The sequence below is a fragment of the Fusarium graminearum genome, chromosome 2, assembly GCF_000240135.3.
Source record: "Fusarium graminearum PH-1 chromosome 2, whole genome shotgun sequence".
Lineage (NCBI taxonomy): Eukaryota > Fungi > Ascomycota > Sordariomycetes > Hypocreales > Nectriaceae > Fusarium > Fusarium graminearum.
This window is the reverse complement of record NC_026475.1, coordinates 6,197,576-6,214,972: the sequence shown is the minus strand read 5'-3', so window position 1 is coordinate 6,214,972 and position 17,397 is coordinate 6,197,576. Positions and strand designations below refer to the sequence as shown.

Sequence of the window (17,397 nt, the reverse complement as noted above, 5' to 3'; positions counted from 1 at the left end):
ACTGTCCAAGCAGATGCAGTCGATCACCAAGGATCATTACTTGCCCGATGAGTACATGTAGCCTTGTTCCTCTTCTTCTGCCTGCGCCTGTACACAATCTGCACAGGTAATTAGATCAAACTCCGTGCTCTTTGTTTGCACGCAATCATCCGTATCCTTGACCGTGCAGTCTAGTTTGCTGACTACAACCGGTAGTCCCTTCTCGTCCCCACAAGCCGGACACATGACGTCGCGATAATCGGTGTGACACATGGTTAAGATGGTGTTTGTAGTGAGTGAAGTTGTTGATCTGATTTGTGGTGTTATTAGAATGCTGTGTTTGTGTAATTGTTCGAGTTGGTGATGATGAAGGGGAATTCTGGGATTTCGTCGCAGACTTATACCATGCTGTACCTTTCAAGGTTTCGTGATTCAATCAAATAGTGAACCATCTCTGATCTAAATTACACGGCTATCACGCGTCAAGAGCTTAATCATGAACACAAACAGGAGTTCATGGTGCAATACAACAGTTGTTAAGACAGTGTTACTGAAGAATGACGCCTGATTAAGTCTCACGAGAGTGGTTGTCGAGTATTTGACGGTGGTCGCTTATTCAGAGCCACTGGCGTGGCAAAGTCCTTAGCTTCACAATGGACAATGAATAAGAGTGGTCTTGGGAAGAGTAGAATATCGCATGATTCAATTTGGTATTCATATTTTTATTATCGAGTCACAGACCTATGCATCTAAACAAGAGAATCCTTGGGCAACGAAGGAGCATCGCTCTCTTCCCAAGGATGCGCCCTCTCAGCAGCTCTCACCAACTCGACATGTTTGTCGCTTCGAGGTGTGATGCTGTAAGCGTAATCGACAGGGTGGCTGATGAGTCCAGGTGTACCGTCCACGACAACATCAATCTCCTTTCCATCCTCACCAACAGCCTTGCGCATGTTGAACACAGCCAAGAGTCGTACACAGGTCATGAAAATACTATCCTCAGCCAGGTAACGACCGGGGCAGATTCGTCGTCCGTATCCAAAGGCATACTCAGCGGGATCAGGCTCGTTTCGAGGCTCGATATATCGCTCGGGCTCGAAGGCAGACGGGTCATGGTACACTTCGGGATCGTGGAGGAGAGCCCAGGTGGATGGAATGAGGTAGGTTCCCTTAGGGATACGGTATCCTCCGTACTCGAGCTCTTCCTCGGTCATGTGGGTTGTGGTAGTAGGAACAACAGGCATCCATCGAAGAGCTTCCTTGCATAGGGCGCGGATATAAGGCATGTCCTTTTCGTCGTCAAAGTTAGGCAGTCGCTCGCCTCCGGTCACACGGTCAATTTCTGCCTGCGCCTTCTTTTGAACTTCGGGGAACTTAATCATGGCGAGAATAAAGCTGCTGATAGTTGAAACAGTAGTATCGGCACCGCCACCATACATGATAGTGGCAGTGGCCTTGACAGCATCGATATCTTCCTTGGTGGGCTTTCCTGTGCCTTGGTCGTTCTTGAAAGACTTGCTCATGAGGTTGGAGACATATGAAGGTCGGTTTGTTCCGGTTGACATCTGCTTCATAACGAAATCGTAGGGGACATCGAGACTTTGGTCGGTGACACGTCGCCACTCCCTGGCAGTCTTCTTGAAGCTAGTACCGGGGAACCAGTCAGGGAGGTTGTTGAGGCTAGGGAAGATATCGACAGCCCAAGAAAGGGGAACGAAGGCGTCGGAGAAATGGATCATCATGGTCTCGATGAGACTGACGAGAGGATCGACCTTGCGGGGCTCAATGCTGTATCCGTAGATGATTCGCAGAATAATGGCGGCAGCTTCGCTGTTACACACATTAATTAGCTTCTGAAAGGGTGTATTTCCATACAGTGACAGAACTTACGTCTTGATGTGCTTCTGCAATTCCTCAGGTCGTTCAAGGTTTCGGATAAGGAAGCGGAGCGACTCGAGATCCTGAGTGTCTCGGAACTCGGAGCAGATCAACTTGGTACCCATCTGCTGGTGCACCAGCTTACGAAAGTATCGGAACTTGTCGCCATAAGGGATAAGAGGAAGCATCACTTTGAAACCACAAAGCTCGCCTCCAAACGTTGCGCTGGGTCGAGAAGAGGTCTTGGTGGACCTCTTCTCAAGAAGCTCGTGCATAGCATCGGGGCTGTTGAGAACGATCATGGGCTGACCGAGGATGTTGAGAGAGCTGATGGGTCCATAGAGTTCCTTGTGCTTGGCCCAGTGCTTGTACTCAGCTGTGCCAGCGGGTGGGAGGTCGAGGAGGTTACCGATAATAGGGAGGGGCTTAGGCCCAGGTGGAAGAGGCAGACCAGTCTGCTTCTTGGGGAACAAGACATAGTAAACAATGAGTGCGGCGAGAGCCACAGCCGGCAGAAGGAGTAACCCCATAATGGCAGAACAGCAACACAGGAGATTAATACTATCACAGCTCACGAGACAAGAAGAGTTATGCGGGCAAGAGCTATATATGTGGGCTTTCGAACGATCTAGCTACTTCAAACTCGCAAAACTATCACAAGCAATTTTCTTATGCTGCGTAAGCTTCCACAGTGAAACAGCTGTTGGTTGCTCTCTAGAGCTGCACATACGTGGGTCACTTGCAAGGGGTTCTTTGTACCTCACCAACAGGATGCGAGTCAGTCAAGGGTTAGGAGTTTGACGATGCACACATAAACGGAAGATGATTCTCAATTTGGCTCCTGAAGGATGACTCCGATGCTTGCACCCTGTCGGCAGTATGCATGCACTGTCTAGTTCGTTCGCAACACGAGCCAAAGCTTTACCGAAAAAGGGCAACGATAACCACAACCTGACGTGCTTTCTGAGCATCATTGAATGTTAGGCGAGGGGTACCAAGCCCCGTGGTAGCGAGGATCAAGGTGGGAGTAAGCGGCGAATAGAGAATTATGTGTGTCCATTTTCATATGAAGATCTCCGTAGGTCCCCGCAGAAAGGTGACATTCGACAGTGGACAGAATGCATGTGCCGAATTATGAGTTGTTACGACGGGGGCTCTAGCGAATCAGGAAATTCGATTTTCTAAGGAGGACCAGTCGTGACGAAACGGCTTCGAGCCTTTTTGAGTTTATCCTAGGGTTTCACACAAGGATTATTGACAAGGAACGGCCCGGGTTAACATACCTGCATTCGAGCCAACGGATTGGAGCTAACAGGATCGTCAAAATCTTTTGCCAAGATAGTCAGCAACATGGTCACAGTCGGTGAGGCGAGCAAAGCCGTCGAACAGGTGGTAGGGCAAGAGATGCGTGGAGGGGGAAGAATGTAACTTTGCCATGTTTCCCCCGCGCTGCTGTATGTATGACCATCAGATAACGAGATGTGGGCCGGATGAGGAACCCAGGGCAAGTTTATGCAAGCTGTTCAACGATTCGAGTTGCGATTTGAGACAGCTGCGTCAGCTAACTTGATTCAACGTCCTGACAACCTCCTGGGCCTAAGCCGTCGACCGTTGAGAACAAGACAGGTGGAGGGACCAAATTAGCGGGCGAGTCATTTATTGCCCGCGCTTATCCATTATTTTCTTTAGCAAAACAGGGGGCCTGGTACGGATCTCTATCCCCATGTCGGTAGTTGTCGATCTTTTCGGAGCTTGATTCACCCGAACAGAAGATCCTTCTCTGGCTGGACTAGGGAGGAACAGGGACTGTTTGAATTAAGAGCCAACGAGATATGAACTGCCGTGAATATTATGACAATGAGACATGGAACCAACGCCTGAAGGAAGGATGCATGGTATCAACTCCACCATTTCCCGTATAAAGCCGAATATAAAGCCAAGAAAGCGACATACGAAAATGAGAAAGCATAAAGATGGAGCTGAACATGTCAACGCTGAAACGATGCCTGAAAGAGTTGCAGTTTCTTGTAAACTCTATTTAGGCGAAGATGGCGTCGGACCGGCATGCGAATGTGACAGAGAGAAGTAAAAGTAAAAGTCACTATCCCAGTCCTCCCACGTTATCTGCCTTGTCCATGTTGAGTATCCAGCTCATTGATATGCCTACTGTCGCATGAAAACCAAGGGTTTCAAAGACGTTGATGCATTATGATCTTGTCTGGCTCCTTCTGTTGGACGAGTAACTCGATACAGCCCCTGTCGGTGAATTTCCACTCCAGGATTCCATGGACAGGGTAGTTTATTTGGGTCGCAGAAGTGGCTTCATGTATCCGTACTTTCGGTTGCTTGTTGATTGAACTCAATCGAGTGAACAGAAGTATCTTTTGCTGACATCCAAGGATACCGATTTCATGTCTGTGGGATGATGCCAGTATCACACGTGGATGTGTATCATGTAGAGTGTTGTCAAGAGACTATCGTAACGTCTCGGAAAACCCGATGTACAATCTTCCAATAAGGATCGTCTGACAAGAGAAATGAGTTGAAGGGTTCTCACACCATCTTCTGTACCCCATAATGGGGTAGAATTCAGGTCCAGCTGTCAGCAATGGATCAGCAAAGGTGGCCGAACCTTGAAGCCCAAGCTACCCCCCCTCAGGGTATCAGAGAAAAATTGGCCGCTGGAAGCATAAGAGACGAAATTAGTAGATCAGCTTATGCTACTTAGACTACACTCTTTAGGCTATTTATTTTTGTAACCTAAGACTTAGGAGGTCAACTTTTCTGCTACCCAGTAGCCCCCAAGTTCATTCGGGCACATGTGCCCAATGGTTAAAGGTCGCACTACGGCTCATGTACCCGCGAGACATTGTAGATTGAGAGAACATGAAGCGCGTCTATCATGGGACGAGAGAAAAAATGCATTCTTGCTCCCATCGCTTTCTCATGCAAAGCCATCGCGCCTCTGTTCATTCACATGTGCCCTTGGACATAAATAAATTTAGCGGCTGTAGCGGGGTCGTGACCCTGTGGGACGGCTAATACAGCCTCAAAGCTTAGCTGGGTTAGAAGTTACGGGGTCTCCAGTCTTAGCAGGTGTCTTTCCACAATTAGACCTGGTCTTCGATTATCTCATTCCATAGGATCATGATTGAATAGACTCTTAGAAAGGGACAATTGGAATGAATCAGCGTCACTGCATCGGACAAACAGACTGCAATTGCCGGTTGCTGGTCACCAAATGATCAACGATAGGTGCATCTTCACCCAAGACATGCACACGGTGTTGGCATTCTTTCCACCAACAACCTGACAGGGCTGCAGTTTGATCCATTTTTGACAAGCGATCGCCAATAACTCTCGGACCTTTACAGATGTTCTCTGCAGCATAGCGTAGATGGAAATCTTAAGTCGGGGGTCGGGCTTGTATAGGAAGTTGGGACCTTTGCTTTACGCATGTCTTACTGCAAGTGTTCATGTGGCCAGGCCAGGAAGTTGGCTGCGGCACAAGTAATATCCTACAGGAAACATCTTTTTAACGAGTCTACGAGTGTCGAGTTTCTGCGAAGCAGGTCATGCTGACGCGTGTCGCTATACAGAATCTGCAACATGTCGTGGTATAGAGTCACCATGCGAATGTGGTGCCAAGTGCATGTTGGCCTGCCCGATGGTGGCGTTGCGCCCCATATACCGGCCCGCAGATGATTTCTGACATCTCAGATGCGATTGTCGGATGTAAGCATGCAAGTTCGATCTCGCACGTGTTCCTCAAGCCAAGCATGTTGGTTGTGTTGGTCGCGGTTGGACATGATCGCCAAGAATGCTCGGCATTGAGCCAAACACATCTTGTTCAAGCACATTGAACTCGCTTTGTAAAATGTATATTTATCGCTAAGGCGTTGGGAACTGATCTATCTGGGTATCGTAGTTCCGACTACAGAGCTTGCGCCCTGGCCCAGCCTTCCTCCTAGAATCCGATGCTTTGATCTATGGATCCTCACTTCTTCTTATCCTCCGCAGACTTGATGGCGTGTTCAAAGTCCACATACGACTTCTTGAGCTTGTCGTGGGCTCTATCGACAACGTCAAGCTGAATTCTAGTCTCTCGCCATATGACGTCCGATTTGCCGTGGGGGTTAAGCGCCTCGTCGTCTTTGACAGCGCTCGAAAGCTTTGAGCGGACTCGATTCTTGATTGGGGTTCCTTGAGGACGTCTTGCAGGTTGCCTCGCGAAGATGGGATCAAGGCGCGGGGTGCCTATCGTGTTGCGAGGGACGTCGGCTTGGTGAAGTGCAAGCGGATGCGGGAGGGATTCGGGAGCTAAATGGACTGGTCAGCTGATGATAGAGAATCGCTTCCAAATGCCTTACCGGGTTTCTCTTGGCCTTGGATTTGTGCTTCTGCTTCCTTGCTGTACGTGAGCTTCCAACTCAACGGATGCACCAAGCGGGCCGTGTATTCCTTGTTCGGGATCGGTTCGGGGAGCGGCGCTGGAGCGGGATCCAGCAGCTTCTTGACACGCTCGAGATCGTCTCCCGTCAAAGATAGGGTTTGGACGGTCGATCTGGGCGTGTCGGAAATTTGCGAGGGCGGTATTTTGGTCGGGGGCCGGCACGTAGCCTCCCAATACAACCTGGAGACCTTGGTCATCTTGGTCATGGCTGAGTTGTAATGTAGAACGATGGGGAGGATTCGGAATAGCGAGCGCTGTGTTGTGCTGCGATGCGACGGGGTCGTTGGTCTAAGATTGTGAGCAAGAATCTCGATACGGAGCACATAGCATTCGTTAAGTAGCGATCCCACGACAGAAGGAAGGAGCAATAACTGCAGATGCAAATGCAAATGCAAATGCAATTACGATGCGGGGACAAAAGAAGGCAGCAGACGGGAGACAGCAGCGCCATTGATGTTTGTTTTGTGCAGTGGCATGGCAGTGCCAAACTACGAAGGCAGCCAGCCGACAACCTGAGCAATCCATCGTTTTGGTGTTTGTAGGCATAACATGGCAGCTGGCAGCTTCACGGCACTGCAAAGGCTGCGCCTGTCGCAAATACACAGCTACCACGAGCATACAGAGCCAGTGTCATACTGAACAGTCAGTCATAGTAGGGACGGTATAGCAAAGCCAACGTTTTACGTGGTATCTCGTTCGTCTCGATGGGCATTTGGAAGGATGGTTCGTTTACGCGTCGCGGTGCATGACGTCAATAGCAAGGCTGCAGAGGCAAAGAGATTGCCTGGCTCGTGGAGCTCAGTTGTTTCGAGGCCTAGATTTGAGGCAAGAGGTGATTTGTAGCCCAACTCGATTGGTGTAGAGATGTATAGACCCATCATGGCTGGGTTGAGCGCGAGGGAGATGGCGAGGGCATCCGCCTCGGCTATTCAGCGGCAGTAGATTAAAGTATGCACTAACAATTTCCCCAGTAATGGATTAGTGCTAACGACGGCCTGTATGGCGCAACCCTGTCGCGCTCAACCCCATGGCCAACAATTGAGCACCTCAAGCGCCTTGAGCAATAATCATGTCATGTTCTTTCAGTCGCCCATGACCAGTAGGATACCTGACAGCGACCCGTGTCTGACAGACAAATAAAAGAATGAGATACGTACCCAACAAATGCAGCTTCGACTGAAGAGCGCCCTCTCCAATTGACCTATCAATTGTTCAACAATGGGTTTTGCATGCGACCCTTGTTCCATCCGAAAAATAAAATGCTACGAAGGATTGCCTTGTCAACAATGCTCAGCCGCTTCTTTGTCATGTACCTACGATAGGAAGCGTAAGAAATCTGGTCCTAAAGGTCCGCGGAAGCGCACAAAAGATGCAATTGAGCAAGCTCAGCAGTCTTGCAAGCGCACGCGACATAAAACTACTGACAGTGAATCTGACGTCGCAAATGCGATTGCAGCCTCTTCATCTCTAGCTCTGGCGAACTCGCATTCGGAGACGTGTGATGCTTCAAGCAGTCGGGATGGCGACAGATCTAATGGCCCTCCCAGTATTGTATCAGCACAGCCCTATGGCCGAGTCTCGCTCTCGTCATTGGCCTATTATTTGAACATATACAACAGCTGTCTGTACGTCGTGTGGCCCATCGTCGACCATGAGAAACTCGTCCAGCGTCTGCACCAAGGCGACAACAAGATCGCATACGCCCTTGCCACTTCAATATGCTCAGCAACAGTAGCCCAACTTCAGCTCCCGCCAGATGAGCATGGCAATTCCTCGCACTCGATGGCATATGAGACTGAAAAGACAAGGCTCATGCTAGATTATCACAAGCACCAAACAGTTGACGCATTGCTCACTTGCTTCTTTCTTCACGCTTTCTACGCCGATACTGGAAAGTCCACAAAGTCCACATTGCTTCTGCGAGAGGCCATCGCCCACGCCCACATTCTTGGGCTACATCATGATATATTCTACGCTGAGTTGGATGCTGAGACGATTCAATACTATCTTCGGATTGCATGGGTTTTATTTATAACAGACAGGTCAGTGCCCCTCGTCACATTATCATTGTCATGGTTCAACCACTAACACAAACCCAGAGCTCATTCTTTGCAACAAGACATACCCCCAACATTCAAGCTTAGCCCAACACTCCCACAGCTTCAATCGCAACATGAACCTGGCCCTGGTTCGGCTTTTCGTAGCTTGTGCAAGCTTTTCCAGGCCTTTGATGATGCCTGTCCTTCGGGTATCAGCTCGAAACAAATTGGTCTTCTCGGTGCTATAAGTTCTCAATTGCAGGCGAAGCATCCTCTGCCACTCTGTGAAAATGAGGTTCAGAGAGCCGACATCGTGGTAACCGACTCCTGGCTCAGGGTTGTGCTATGGAAGGCCGCGATTCCATTTGTAGATGCCAACACAGATCCGTTTGACCAAAATCTGAGCGTGTCATTTCCCGCATCTGTGGCGCATGATTTACTGTCGAGACTGACTACTCTGTCATCGTGCGCTCTGGAAACTCATGGTCCTGGAATGGTAGCTACCCACTTGGTCCATACAGGAGTTCCGTAATGCTGACTTCAACCAGGCATCAAAGCTATTCGAGGTTGCAAACTCGGTTGCAGACGTCCTTATCTGCGCCCCAGAACTTGCAACCAGAGACTCAGTGCATGTCGGGCCGCGGGATGTCTTGGCTGCTTTGAGCAGCTTGATTGCATCGCTACGTACAACCGGCAACTCTACGCTTCTCACCTTGTTGCAAGAGAAAATGGTGGAATGCGCTCTGTACCAAGCCCAGCCAGGAAGGCTGTTGCAAATTACTGATGTATCGGATGAGGATCTACACGATGAACGTAGTCACACGGTCGAATGAGAAAGCAATGTATTATCCGGAGCTGATTTCCATAAGCCAACGTCCATTCGGGGTGAGACAAATTGGCCGCTGAAAGCATAAGAGACGAAATTAGTAGGCCATCTTTACATTGCTTAAACCAAGCTCTTAAGCTGTTCACTTCTGTACCCTAAGACTTGAGATCCCTATTGCACATCATAGTTGTTGGCCACCAACTTGGGGTCTTATGACAATGACATTGCTACAGACGGATTAACCAACCAGGCATACAAAAGCCTCGAAGGGGCGTATGGAGATCACATCCTGGGACAAATCAATCTCCGGGTAGTTGGACAGCAAAACCTTGCTCGACTGTAGACCGGTCGAAGCAGGTACCGGCCAGGCAATCTCTCGATCTCGAAAACTGCAAACAACAATAAGCTTTTGCTTTCCGTCAGATCGAGCATACGCAAAGATATCGCTATTCTCCGCGTCAAGCAACTCAAAGTCGCCATAGACAACAATATCCTTAAGCTCTTTCCGCAGGGAAAGCGCAGATCGCCAATAGTCAAACACACTACCCTTTGTGTTGGTTTGGGTTGCTGCGTTCCACTGTTGGTAGTCGTCATTGACTCTGATCCAGGGCTTGCCCGTTGTGAACCCGGCATTGGGCGAAGAATCCCACTAAATTACTGTCAGCACATCTTCATCTATTGTGAGATCTCATACTGACTTGTACTGGTGTTCTCGCGTGATCTCGCGCCTTGAGCTGGTACTCCTTTCGAGCAAGCTCTAGAACCTTTGCATCGGAACCCGTTGTCCGCTTCAGCCTGGAAAATGTCAGACAGAACAATTACAGTAGCAGCTCGCGATCTTACTCTTCCCAATGGTTCAACGTTTCTACATCACGATGCTCAGTCATTTCCCAATCTGGAGGCATGTTGGCCATGCCCAATTCCTCGCCTTGGTACACAAAAACAGTTCCGCTTTGGAAGCAGAGAAATGTCGATAACATCTTAGCCGACATCTCACGGTATACAGGCTTGTCGGATACCCATCGACTGATGGAGCGCGATTGGTCGTGATTTTCAAGGTAAAGAGCGTTCCAGCCCTTGTTGTTATACATAAACGTCTGCCATTTATTGACAATCATCTTGAGCTCTTTCATTTCCCATTTCTTTGCGGAGAACTTCCCTTGGTCACCATGATCCATGTCAACGCTGTAAAAGCAGTCAGCAGATATGCCCTTGGTCGAACGAGTGTATTATCTTACATCTCAAAGTTGAAGATCATATTCAGCTCGCCTCGGCTTTCTCCAACGCTCTTGATGATTTCTTCGGGGTCTTGAACTGCAGGCATCTCACCGACGGAGAAGGCATCATACTCTTTGAGGATAGAGCCAATGTCGCGAAGATACTCATGAAGCCGAGGGCCGCAGGCGTAATGGTCGTGACCAAATTGATACTCGGATCCTAGAACCGTGATCGGGGCATCAGGTAGTCCCTCCGATTTGCTGATAAAGTTTATAACATCCATTCTGAACAGTCAGCATATTTTGAGTAACTGATAGACCGGCACATACCGAAAGCCGTCGACGCCCTTATCTAACCAGAAACGAATGATTTCGTGTACGGCTTCACGTACAGGAGCATGTTCCCAGTTGAGATCGGGTTGTTCCTTGGCGAACAGGTGAAGATAGTACTCATCAGAAGCTGGGTCGTATTCCCACGCACTGCCTGTAACAGGTTAGTGACTTGATAAGAATAGTATGATGATCGAATCATCTACCTCGAAAGTAAGAGAGCCAGTTGTTTGGTGGATGTCGCTGGCCGTCTTCGTCATATCGAGGCTTCCTCCAGATGTACCAGTTCCTGTAAGGATTATCTCGTGACGACTTGGACTCTTGAAACCACTTGTGCTGTTATATCTATGAGCAATGTCAAACCGCGTTTTTCAGGGTGTTTGTTATACCTGATCAGAGGTATGGTTGACAACAAGATCCATCAGCAGCTTCAACCCTCTCGAGTGTAGGCCCTCGATCAATCGTTCAACATCAGCCATAGTTCCATACTGAGGATCAATGTCGCGGTAATCGGCGACGTCGTATCCCATATCAATTTGGGGCGATGGATAGATGGGACATAACCAAATAATGTCAACACCAAGTTGCTTGAAGTAGTCGAGTTTCTCGATTATGCCCGGGATATCACCGATGCCATCTCCGTTAGTGTCTTTAAAGGACGAAGGGTAAATCTGGTAAACCGACGCCTCCTTCCACCAGGCTGCAGTGATGGGACTGTTGATATTCTGTATTGCGGGAGACATGTTGATTGATTATAGTCTTGGAATATTGGACAAAAAGGGCTGAATAACAGGATATCTGTTGGGCATGGCAGATCCAAGTGAGGAGACAAAGATAAGCGTCATGTGTCAGCGCACGCTTCGTATGCATGATGCATCGATGAGTGTACCAATCATCATTTTCCAAAACCCCCGGAAATCATTCCGAAAAATGTTAATTCCTGTTTCGCTCGAGAACGAGATTTCTTTCTTTTGATAAACCATGCGCCAGTCATGTCGTCAAGCTGATCACAGGATATCAGCGTCTTGGTTGTTGGGCTGTTGAGAAATTATCCTACAGACATGTTGATAGAGGCGCAATAAACTTCAGTCTATATGATTTTGATTTACTCGCCAATCCGCAACGATAGCTATTCCTCCAAGTTTGGAGATCTCCCCGAATAGCTCAGCTGGAAGAGCGTTCGACTGTAATTGTTATATGTCATCGAAAGGTCACTTGTTCGATCCAGGTTTCGGGGAGCTGAATTTTTTGCCTTTTTCCATCCGTGAACCCTGCTTCCCCGCAACACCACAAACTTTGATGGGAAAAGTTACACAACCGACGATGTTGTTGCTATCTTTACTCAGTTTTTATCTTAGTATTTAAATAATCTTCCATTAAGGTAGATTCATAGAATATATATTTTTATTTTAACAGAACAACTTATGTCTTTCCTTCCAGGTCGAGTTGGCAGCACGCAAATAAACTCCAGGTGTTGTGGGAACTCATTCATTACATACTGTAATAAAGGAAAGTGAGAAACTTTAAGAAAGCTTCTATTTAACCTTATATATTTTTATTCTATTAACTCCATAAGCTGAAGCCCCAGCCTTCTCAATTTATTTAAGACTTTATTAATGAAAAATTTCCAAGGTGTCCCCAACAATAACTAACTTTCTCAGCAAGATCACATGCGCTGTGATAGAAGAAGCTTCTTCCAGGCTTTACGCACAGTAGCTGTTTCTTCCTTCTGCAGCACATTGACCTGTCTGGCCTTTCTAACTCTCGTCTTTCTTCATCTTCTATCATTAGGACCGTTGTCCCTCTCTTGCTGGCCCAAGCTTATCGATGGCCATGAGTGATACCTTTCACAAATTTGTCGAGCTTCCGACGGAACTCAGGCACTTGATCTGGGAGGCCGCCGTCGATCGTCTACCGGGTGTGCAAATTCTTGACGTTTGCATCTCCCACCCATCCAACAGAAATGCTCGCCGCAACGACCCCTACACACTGCAACTCGCACTGCCCAAAGTCAAAGATAAACAGCACCACCTCGGAACCCCTCGGTCGCGATGGTGGCTGAATGGAAATCCATCAAAACGTCTTGCCGACCACAGGTTGTGGATGGCTTGTAGAGAGTCACGACGTGTCATATAGCGGCTGAATAAAAGTGAAGAAATTCATTTCTTCACACACGATACACAGTTACTCGCAATGCGACCATATCGAGACCTGTCACTTATCCAAGATAACGTATTTGCGTGGGCTGACTGGGTAGAGCCTGGGACTCTAAAACCACACCAAGTCGCCTTCGAGTACGACTCGTCTCGGTCTACGTCCAAAAGGGAGGAATATGGAGACCGCTTCTGGCTTCGTATAATCGGATCAACTGCCATTAGATTTGCTTTACATGTTGAAGCAAGTGAAAGGTTATCGATAGTCGACTACAGTTTGGTCCGTCGATCTGCTGGTACATGTGGACTCGATGGTCGTGCCCAAGAGTCTTTGGTATCCTTCTATGCCGGAGGATACAAGCTCGTTCAAGTTGACATGCGATGCAACGACAGCATGGAACTGGAGTTGGTAGGATGGGTGTACATCGAACCTGAAGATGGAGAATCATTCGTGTTAACATCGATCGACATACTCAACAAAATAGGACACTTGATTGAGAGAGAATTCGATCTAGCCAGGAGAGGAAGTGTGCTCCAGCAAGTAAAGCTTTTGACACTAGAAGAGTGTTGAAGAACAATATGTACGAAAAACTGCCGAAATCTGTTCACTATTGTTTTTCTACCCTAATCTTCTGCCATTCTAAAAAAGCTCCCTTTGTACCCTATAGAAACCCATACATGCAATTTTACTCTCCTCCAGCTATAAGCGCTTTAAATAACACGAGCCCGTTGGTTTCGGTTCTTGGACCACCTGGCACCGACCCTTGTTGGCCTCTACTAGTCTTCCTATGGTCACGAACAGACCATGACCTAGACCATCTCTCATCTAAAGCCCCAGTGTGCTCATCATTGGGAGGAAGTAAAGAGACACCCACCAAACAGCCACCAGTCGGAAGCTTGTCTGATCACTCTTACGATCGCGGCGAATGAGCATGTGCGCCGCTACCAGAGCCCCGGTGACCATGGGTAGCATGCAGCCAATAGCTCCAAGACCCCAGTAGAAAGGGCAGATTACAGACCAAATGCATACTCCCACAGCTGTGATCCAGCGTGTCGGTGCGTCGCCAAGAATTAGAGGGAAAGTTTGACGGTCGATCAGCTTGTCACCCTCCTGATCGCGCAAGTCCTGGACCTGGATGGTGGTGAAGACCAAAGCAGCACAAATCAGGAACCAGCCCAGACCCTTGTTTGTAAACTCGAACTTGACATCCGAGTTGGACTGAATGGCCATCACGGCGATACGAAGGGTTGCCACACGGTTCGTGTTGATACCGCAAGCGTTCATAAGAGCACGTTGCCACCAGCTCTTGTCACCCCAGGCACGCTCGTTGTAGAGCCAGGTGCAGAAGAGGTAGAAGCACGTCTCCTGCCACCCACCCATAACGGTAAAGCATAGCGTTAGCAGTGAAGCAATCGCAATCAGTTGCCATCGGTGGGTCAGCTCAGGTGAGATACGGCCAGCTGGGATAGGTCGCCAAGGCTTGTTTGCGCCATCTTCAATGACAGATTGAGGTTGACGCTGGTTTCCGAGATTGAAACATAGCGTCAAATGCCATGTGAAGTAGAGGGCCACAAGGATGCCTTTGCCCATATCAGCCCAGTGAATGTCTGCATTGCAGATGGCACCGGGGCCGGCGAGGATCCCTGCGACGGCAAACGTGGTATTGATGCCCGTGGAGGTGGGCATATCACTCTTTGTGAACATCCATATTGTTTCGCAGTGGTAAGCGAGTCTCTGCATGAAGCTCGACTTGTCCTCTTGTGCATTGCATGCTACCTTGTGTCAGTCACATGTGGGAGTGGATGTTGTTGGTCCAGGGGTGTTTACCTGAATGTTGGGTCGCTTCCTTGTGTTCCGTGCATTGCATTGAACTCTGTCGCAATGAAAAGGGCGCATTATGGCGCTTGGTAATAGTGACAGACTTGCTAGCCATTGTAAAGACGATTAACGAAAAAGGATATGCAAGAATAAGATAGAAAAGCTCAGTTAAGAACCAGGATAGATTTTCAAACGATTTTTTTTTGGTGACAAGATGCCACTACTTATTCATTCCACTTGAAGCCGATACCGTCATAGTCGGTGCTCGTAAACCCCCTTAGATTCTGTAAGGAACGCGTACAAGCCCGGAAAACCCTAACATGACCGAGGCTATGGGGTTTCAGGTTAGGAACTAATAACGATCGTCCCAGTGAGTTCTGGGAGTCTTTGATAAACCGTTGAGCTAGTCAAGGGTTAGTGGTGAGGGCCACTTGTAAATGTAACGGTTCCCGGCTCCGGGTTCAATGGAGCCTGTGGAAACTAGGGTCCGGCGTGCCGGGTCAAGGTTCGAACCATAAGGAGGATCGGCAAAGTGGAAATCTAACGGATGAAAAACGGACCAGGCAATTGGACATGTAACGAAATACTGAGCGGTGAGAGCCCTTATCTTGTAATTATGGGCTTGGGAAACACGAGAAAAATGTCCAAGGCTTCGAAAGAATATTCCATGACGAATGACAGCCCATGGCCGTTTACGGATGCGTCCATCCCGGGAAATTGGGTCTTCCATGTAGTATTACGTGAAAGTCCCGATGTTTCCCCAAGCTGTAAGTGCGAAATAATGAGCACCGGCAGAGGCTACGCTATTCATTCATGATTGGAAGACTTACGCTTCTTGAGTCATGGACTGACGATTAAGTGGCACCTTGAAAAGCTTGTCACTGTCAAAGACTTGGTCAGAGTGCTACTCTGAGCGAGGTCTGTCCAAACTGCCGTGCTTGTGGGTACTAGAAACATTGGCCTCCCGAGTCTCAGGGTACGAGACGAAAACAAACAGCGGAACAAGCCTGGTCTAAGTGACATAAGCTGACCTACTATTTTGTTTCTCTAGCCCTCGGCAGTCAAGTGTTTCCTTTCGTACCCTAAAACGTGCAATTTATGAGAATACAATACAACATCACAGCTCATGAGTGGAGAGCCACTGTATCGGGTGCATACTTCGGGATGTTTCGATGCATGTTCTTAATGTTCTTTTTCTTCTTCCTTATGTAGACCCTGTAGGATACGGGCACGCATAACTTAACTTCATGATCATGTAGTCGAAATAATTTCTCAGATATATTGTAAATTTCAAAGATCAGCAGAATGAACGGGAGTAAGCATAACTTAAAAATATATGAAAGTCAAAAATACAGGCTAAACATTATTTTGTCTAGGTATCCAACGCCAATGGTATATCGTATAGTAACAACACATTCTGCAAATTATCTAAGAATCCCAAATTGGTCCAAATGCCGGCACACCCAAAGCCTGCAAATCCAAGACAAGATCTATTGTGAGCTTCGGATTCGAGATTACAATTACAGCCTCACTCTCCGTCTTTTTGTAAAGATCAAGGACTGTAGGGAGAGTATTCGGTCTTCCCATTGTTGAAGTGTTGTGGATGTGTGCGTCATCACCCATCTCCTCGATGATAGAAGCGATATTTGGTCCGTAGGTTTTGAATGGGTCCCTAGTTGACCAGAATAGAGTCACCCTGGTCTGTTTCGCTAGGATGACCGGAAGACAAGGCGCAATACCCGAGCCTGTAGCTACCAGGACGATGCTCTTGAACATGGGAGCAATACGCAAGACACCGCATGTTGGTGTACGTCGGACATAGACATGTCGGGGAGGATCATTGATGAGCTTTTTGGTCCAATCGCCAGCGTTGGAAATGACAAGCGAAAACCCGTGTTCCTTCGGGTTGTTGACGGTTGCGAATGCGTGCCACTCCATCAAAGGCCGCGATGATAGTCGAATAGTTGTTCCAGGTTGAGGGTTGGTGTAGTCAAAGTACATCCGAAGAGCGTGTGATGAGAGTCGTTCTGACTGGACCTCTACCTTTCGGCAGTTGAGCCATGTAGAAACAACGCAGCAAGTTGAAATGAAGACAAGCCAGATATTGGCGCTGCCAAATACCGAAGCGGCAAGGGATTGGCCAGGGGCAGTATTGAGTTTTGCTTCCAGAATTGTCATGCACCATAAGAGGGCAAGAGTAGACCAACCGGCAAATCGATGAACAGCCTCAAAGGCATTGTGCATCTTGGCGCGAATAGTTGGGTAAGACATGGCCAGTATCGCTACGAGTAGGCAATCCAGCATGTACACCACGACGATATGCGCCCACATGACGCCATCACGGTGCTTGGCGATGTGAACATCTCTGGTCTTCTGGATTGAATATAGAATGAACCAAAATACTGCTGCCACACCGCAACCGCTGTGCAGGCCACCGAGGTGGTAGATCTTACCCGCTCGCTCTCTCATCCATAGCGGCCATGTTGTGGGGATAGCGGTAAAAACTTGATAGAGGCCGTTGACAATGTGCTCTTCTCGAATGGCGATAGAAACAACAAGGTTGATCGACGTTGCCAGACCACAGGTCGTGGGGTTAGGGTGACCATTGAGCCACCATAGCCAAAAGAAGATGATGACGCCAGCGCGGTTGGAAAGGCAACGCCGGACACAGAATCCGATTTTCCGAGGAAATACACCGCATAA

General features: G+C 48.3%; 7 protein-coding genes and 1 non-coding gene across 8 annotated transcripts; 3 read left to right on the top strand and 5 right to left on the bottom strand.

Annotated features, from left to right (window-relative positions):
- Nucleotides 1-669: 669 nt before the first annotated feature.
- FGSG_03700 (uncharacterized protein) lies at nt 670-2,391 on the bottom strand. Its single transcript, XM_011323692.1, has 2 exons — nt 1,870-2,391; nt 670-1,809 (listed from the first exon to the last, which is right to left on the bottom strand). The coding sequence occupies exons 1-2, from the start codon at nt 2,385-2,387 to the stop codon at nt 729-731; spliced, it is 1,599 nt and encodes a 532-aa protein (XP_011321994.1). The 5' UTR covers nt 2,388-2,391; the 3' UTR covers nt 670-728.
- A 3,463-nt stretch (nt 2,392-5,854) lies between these two features.
- FGSG_03701 (uncharacterized protein) lies at nt 5,855-6,516 on the bottom strand (the record flags this gene model as incomplete). Its single annotated transcript, XM_011323691.1, has 2 exons — nt 5,855-6,177; nt 6,228-6,516. 2 exons carry the CDS (start codon nt 6,514-6,516, stop codon nt 5,855-5,857), a joined length of 612 nt encoding a protein of 203 aa, XP_011321993.1.
- A 1,012-nt stretch (nt 6,517-7,528) lies between these two features.
- Nucleotides 7,529-9,182, top strand: FGSG_03702 (uncharacterized protein; the record flags this gene model as incomplete). The annotated part of the gene is made up of 3 exons (XM_011323690.1): nt 7,529-8,352; nt 8,410-8,845; nt 8,898-9,182. The coding sequence occupies 3 exons, from the start codon at nt 7,529-7,531 to the stop codon at nt 9,180-9,182; spliced, it is 1,545 nt and encodes a 514-aa protein (XP_011321992.1).
- Nucleotides 9,183-9,413: 231 nt separating this feature from the next.
- FGSG_03703 (uncharacterized protein) lies at nt 9,414-11,465 on the bottom strand (the record flags this gene model as incomplete). The annotated part of the gene is made up of 7 exons (XM_011323689.1): nt 9,414-9,824; nt 9,874-9,970; nt 10,019-10,360; nt 10,414-10,653; nt 10,723-10,876; nt 10,929-11,058; nt 11,112-11,465. The coding sequence occupies 7 exons, from the start codon at nt 11,463-11,465 to the stop codon at nt 9,414-9,416; spliced, it is 1,728 nt and encodes a 575-aa protein (XP_011321991.1).
- Nucleotides 11,466-11,875: 410 nt separating this feature from the next.
- FGSG_20586 lies at nt 11,876-11,960 on the top strand. Its single transcript has one exon. It is a non-coding gene; the product is annotated as a tRNA-Tyr (tRNA).
- A 955-nt stretch (nt 11,961-12,915) lies between these two features.
- FGSG_03704 (uncharacterized protein) lies at nt 12,916-13,369 on the top strand (the record flags this gene model as incomplete). The annotated part of the gene is made up of 2 exons (XM_011323688.1): nt 12,916-13,284; nt 13,361-13,369. 2 exons carry the CDS (start codon nt 12,916-12,918, stop codon nt 13,367-13,369), a joined length of 378 nt encoding a protein of 125 aa, XP_011321990.1.
- A 332-nt stretch (nt 13,370-13,701) lies between these two features.
- Nucleotides 13,702-14,562, bottom strand: FGSG_03705 (uncharacterized protein; the record flags this gene model as incomplete). Its single annotated transcript, XM_011323687.1, has 1 exon — nt 13,702-14,562. One exon carries the CDS (start codon nt 14,560-14,562, stop codon nt 13,702-13,704), a length of 861 nt encoding a protein of 286 aa, XP_011321989.1.
- A 1,560-nt stretch (nt 14,563-16,122) lies between these two features.
- On the bottom strand, nt 16,123-17,176 carry FGSG_03706 (uncharacterized protein; the record flags this gene model as incomplete). The annotated part of the gene is made up of 2 exons (XM_011323686.1): nt 16,123-17,059; nt 17,148-17,176. 2 exons carry the CDS (start codon nt 17,174-17,176, stop codon nt 16,123-16,125), a joined length of 966 nt encoding a protein of 321 aa, XP_011321988.1.
- Nucleotides 17,177-17,397: the final 221 nt, after the last annotated feature.

Coding starts and splice junctions, on each gene's coding strand:
- FGSG_03700 (XM_011323692.1), bottom strand. CDS start 2,387: ATGGGGTTACTCCTTCTGCCGGCTGTGGCTCTCGCCGCACTCATTGTT. Junction 1,810..1,869: donor TTGCAGAAGCACATCAAGAC/GTAAGTTCTGTC, acceptor TGTGTGTAACAG/CGAAGCTGCCGCCATTATTC.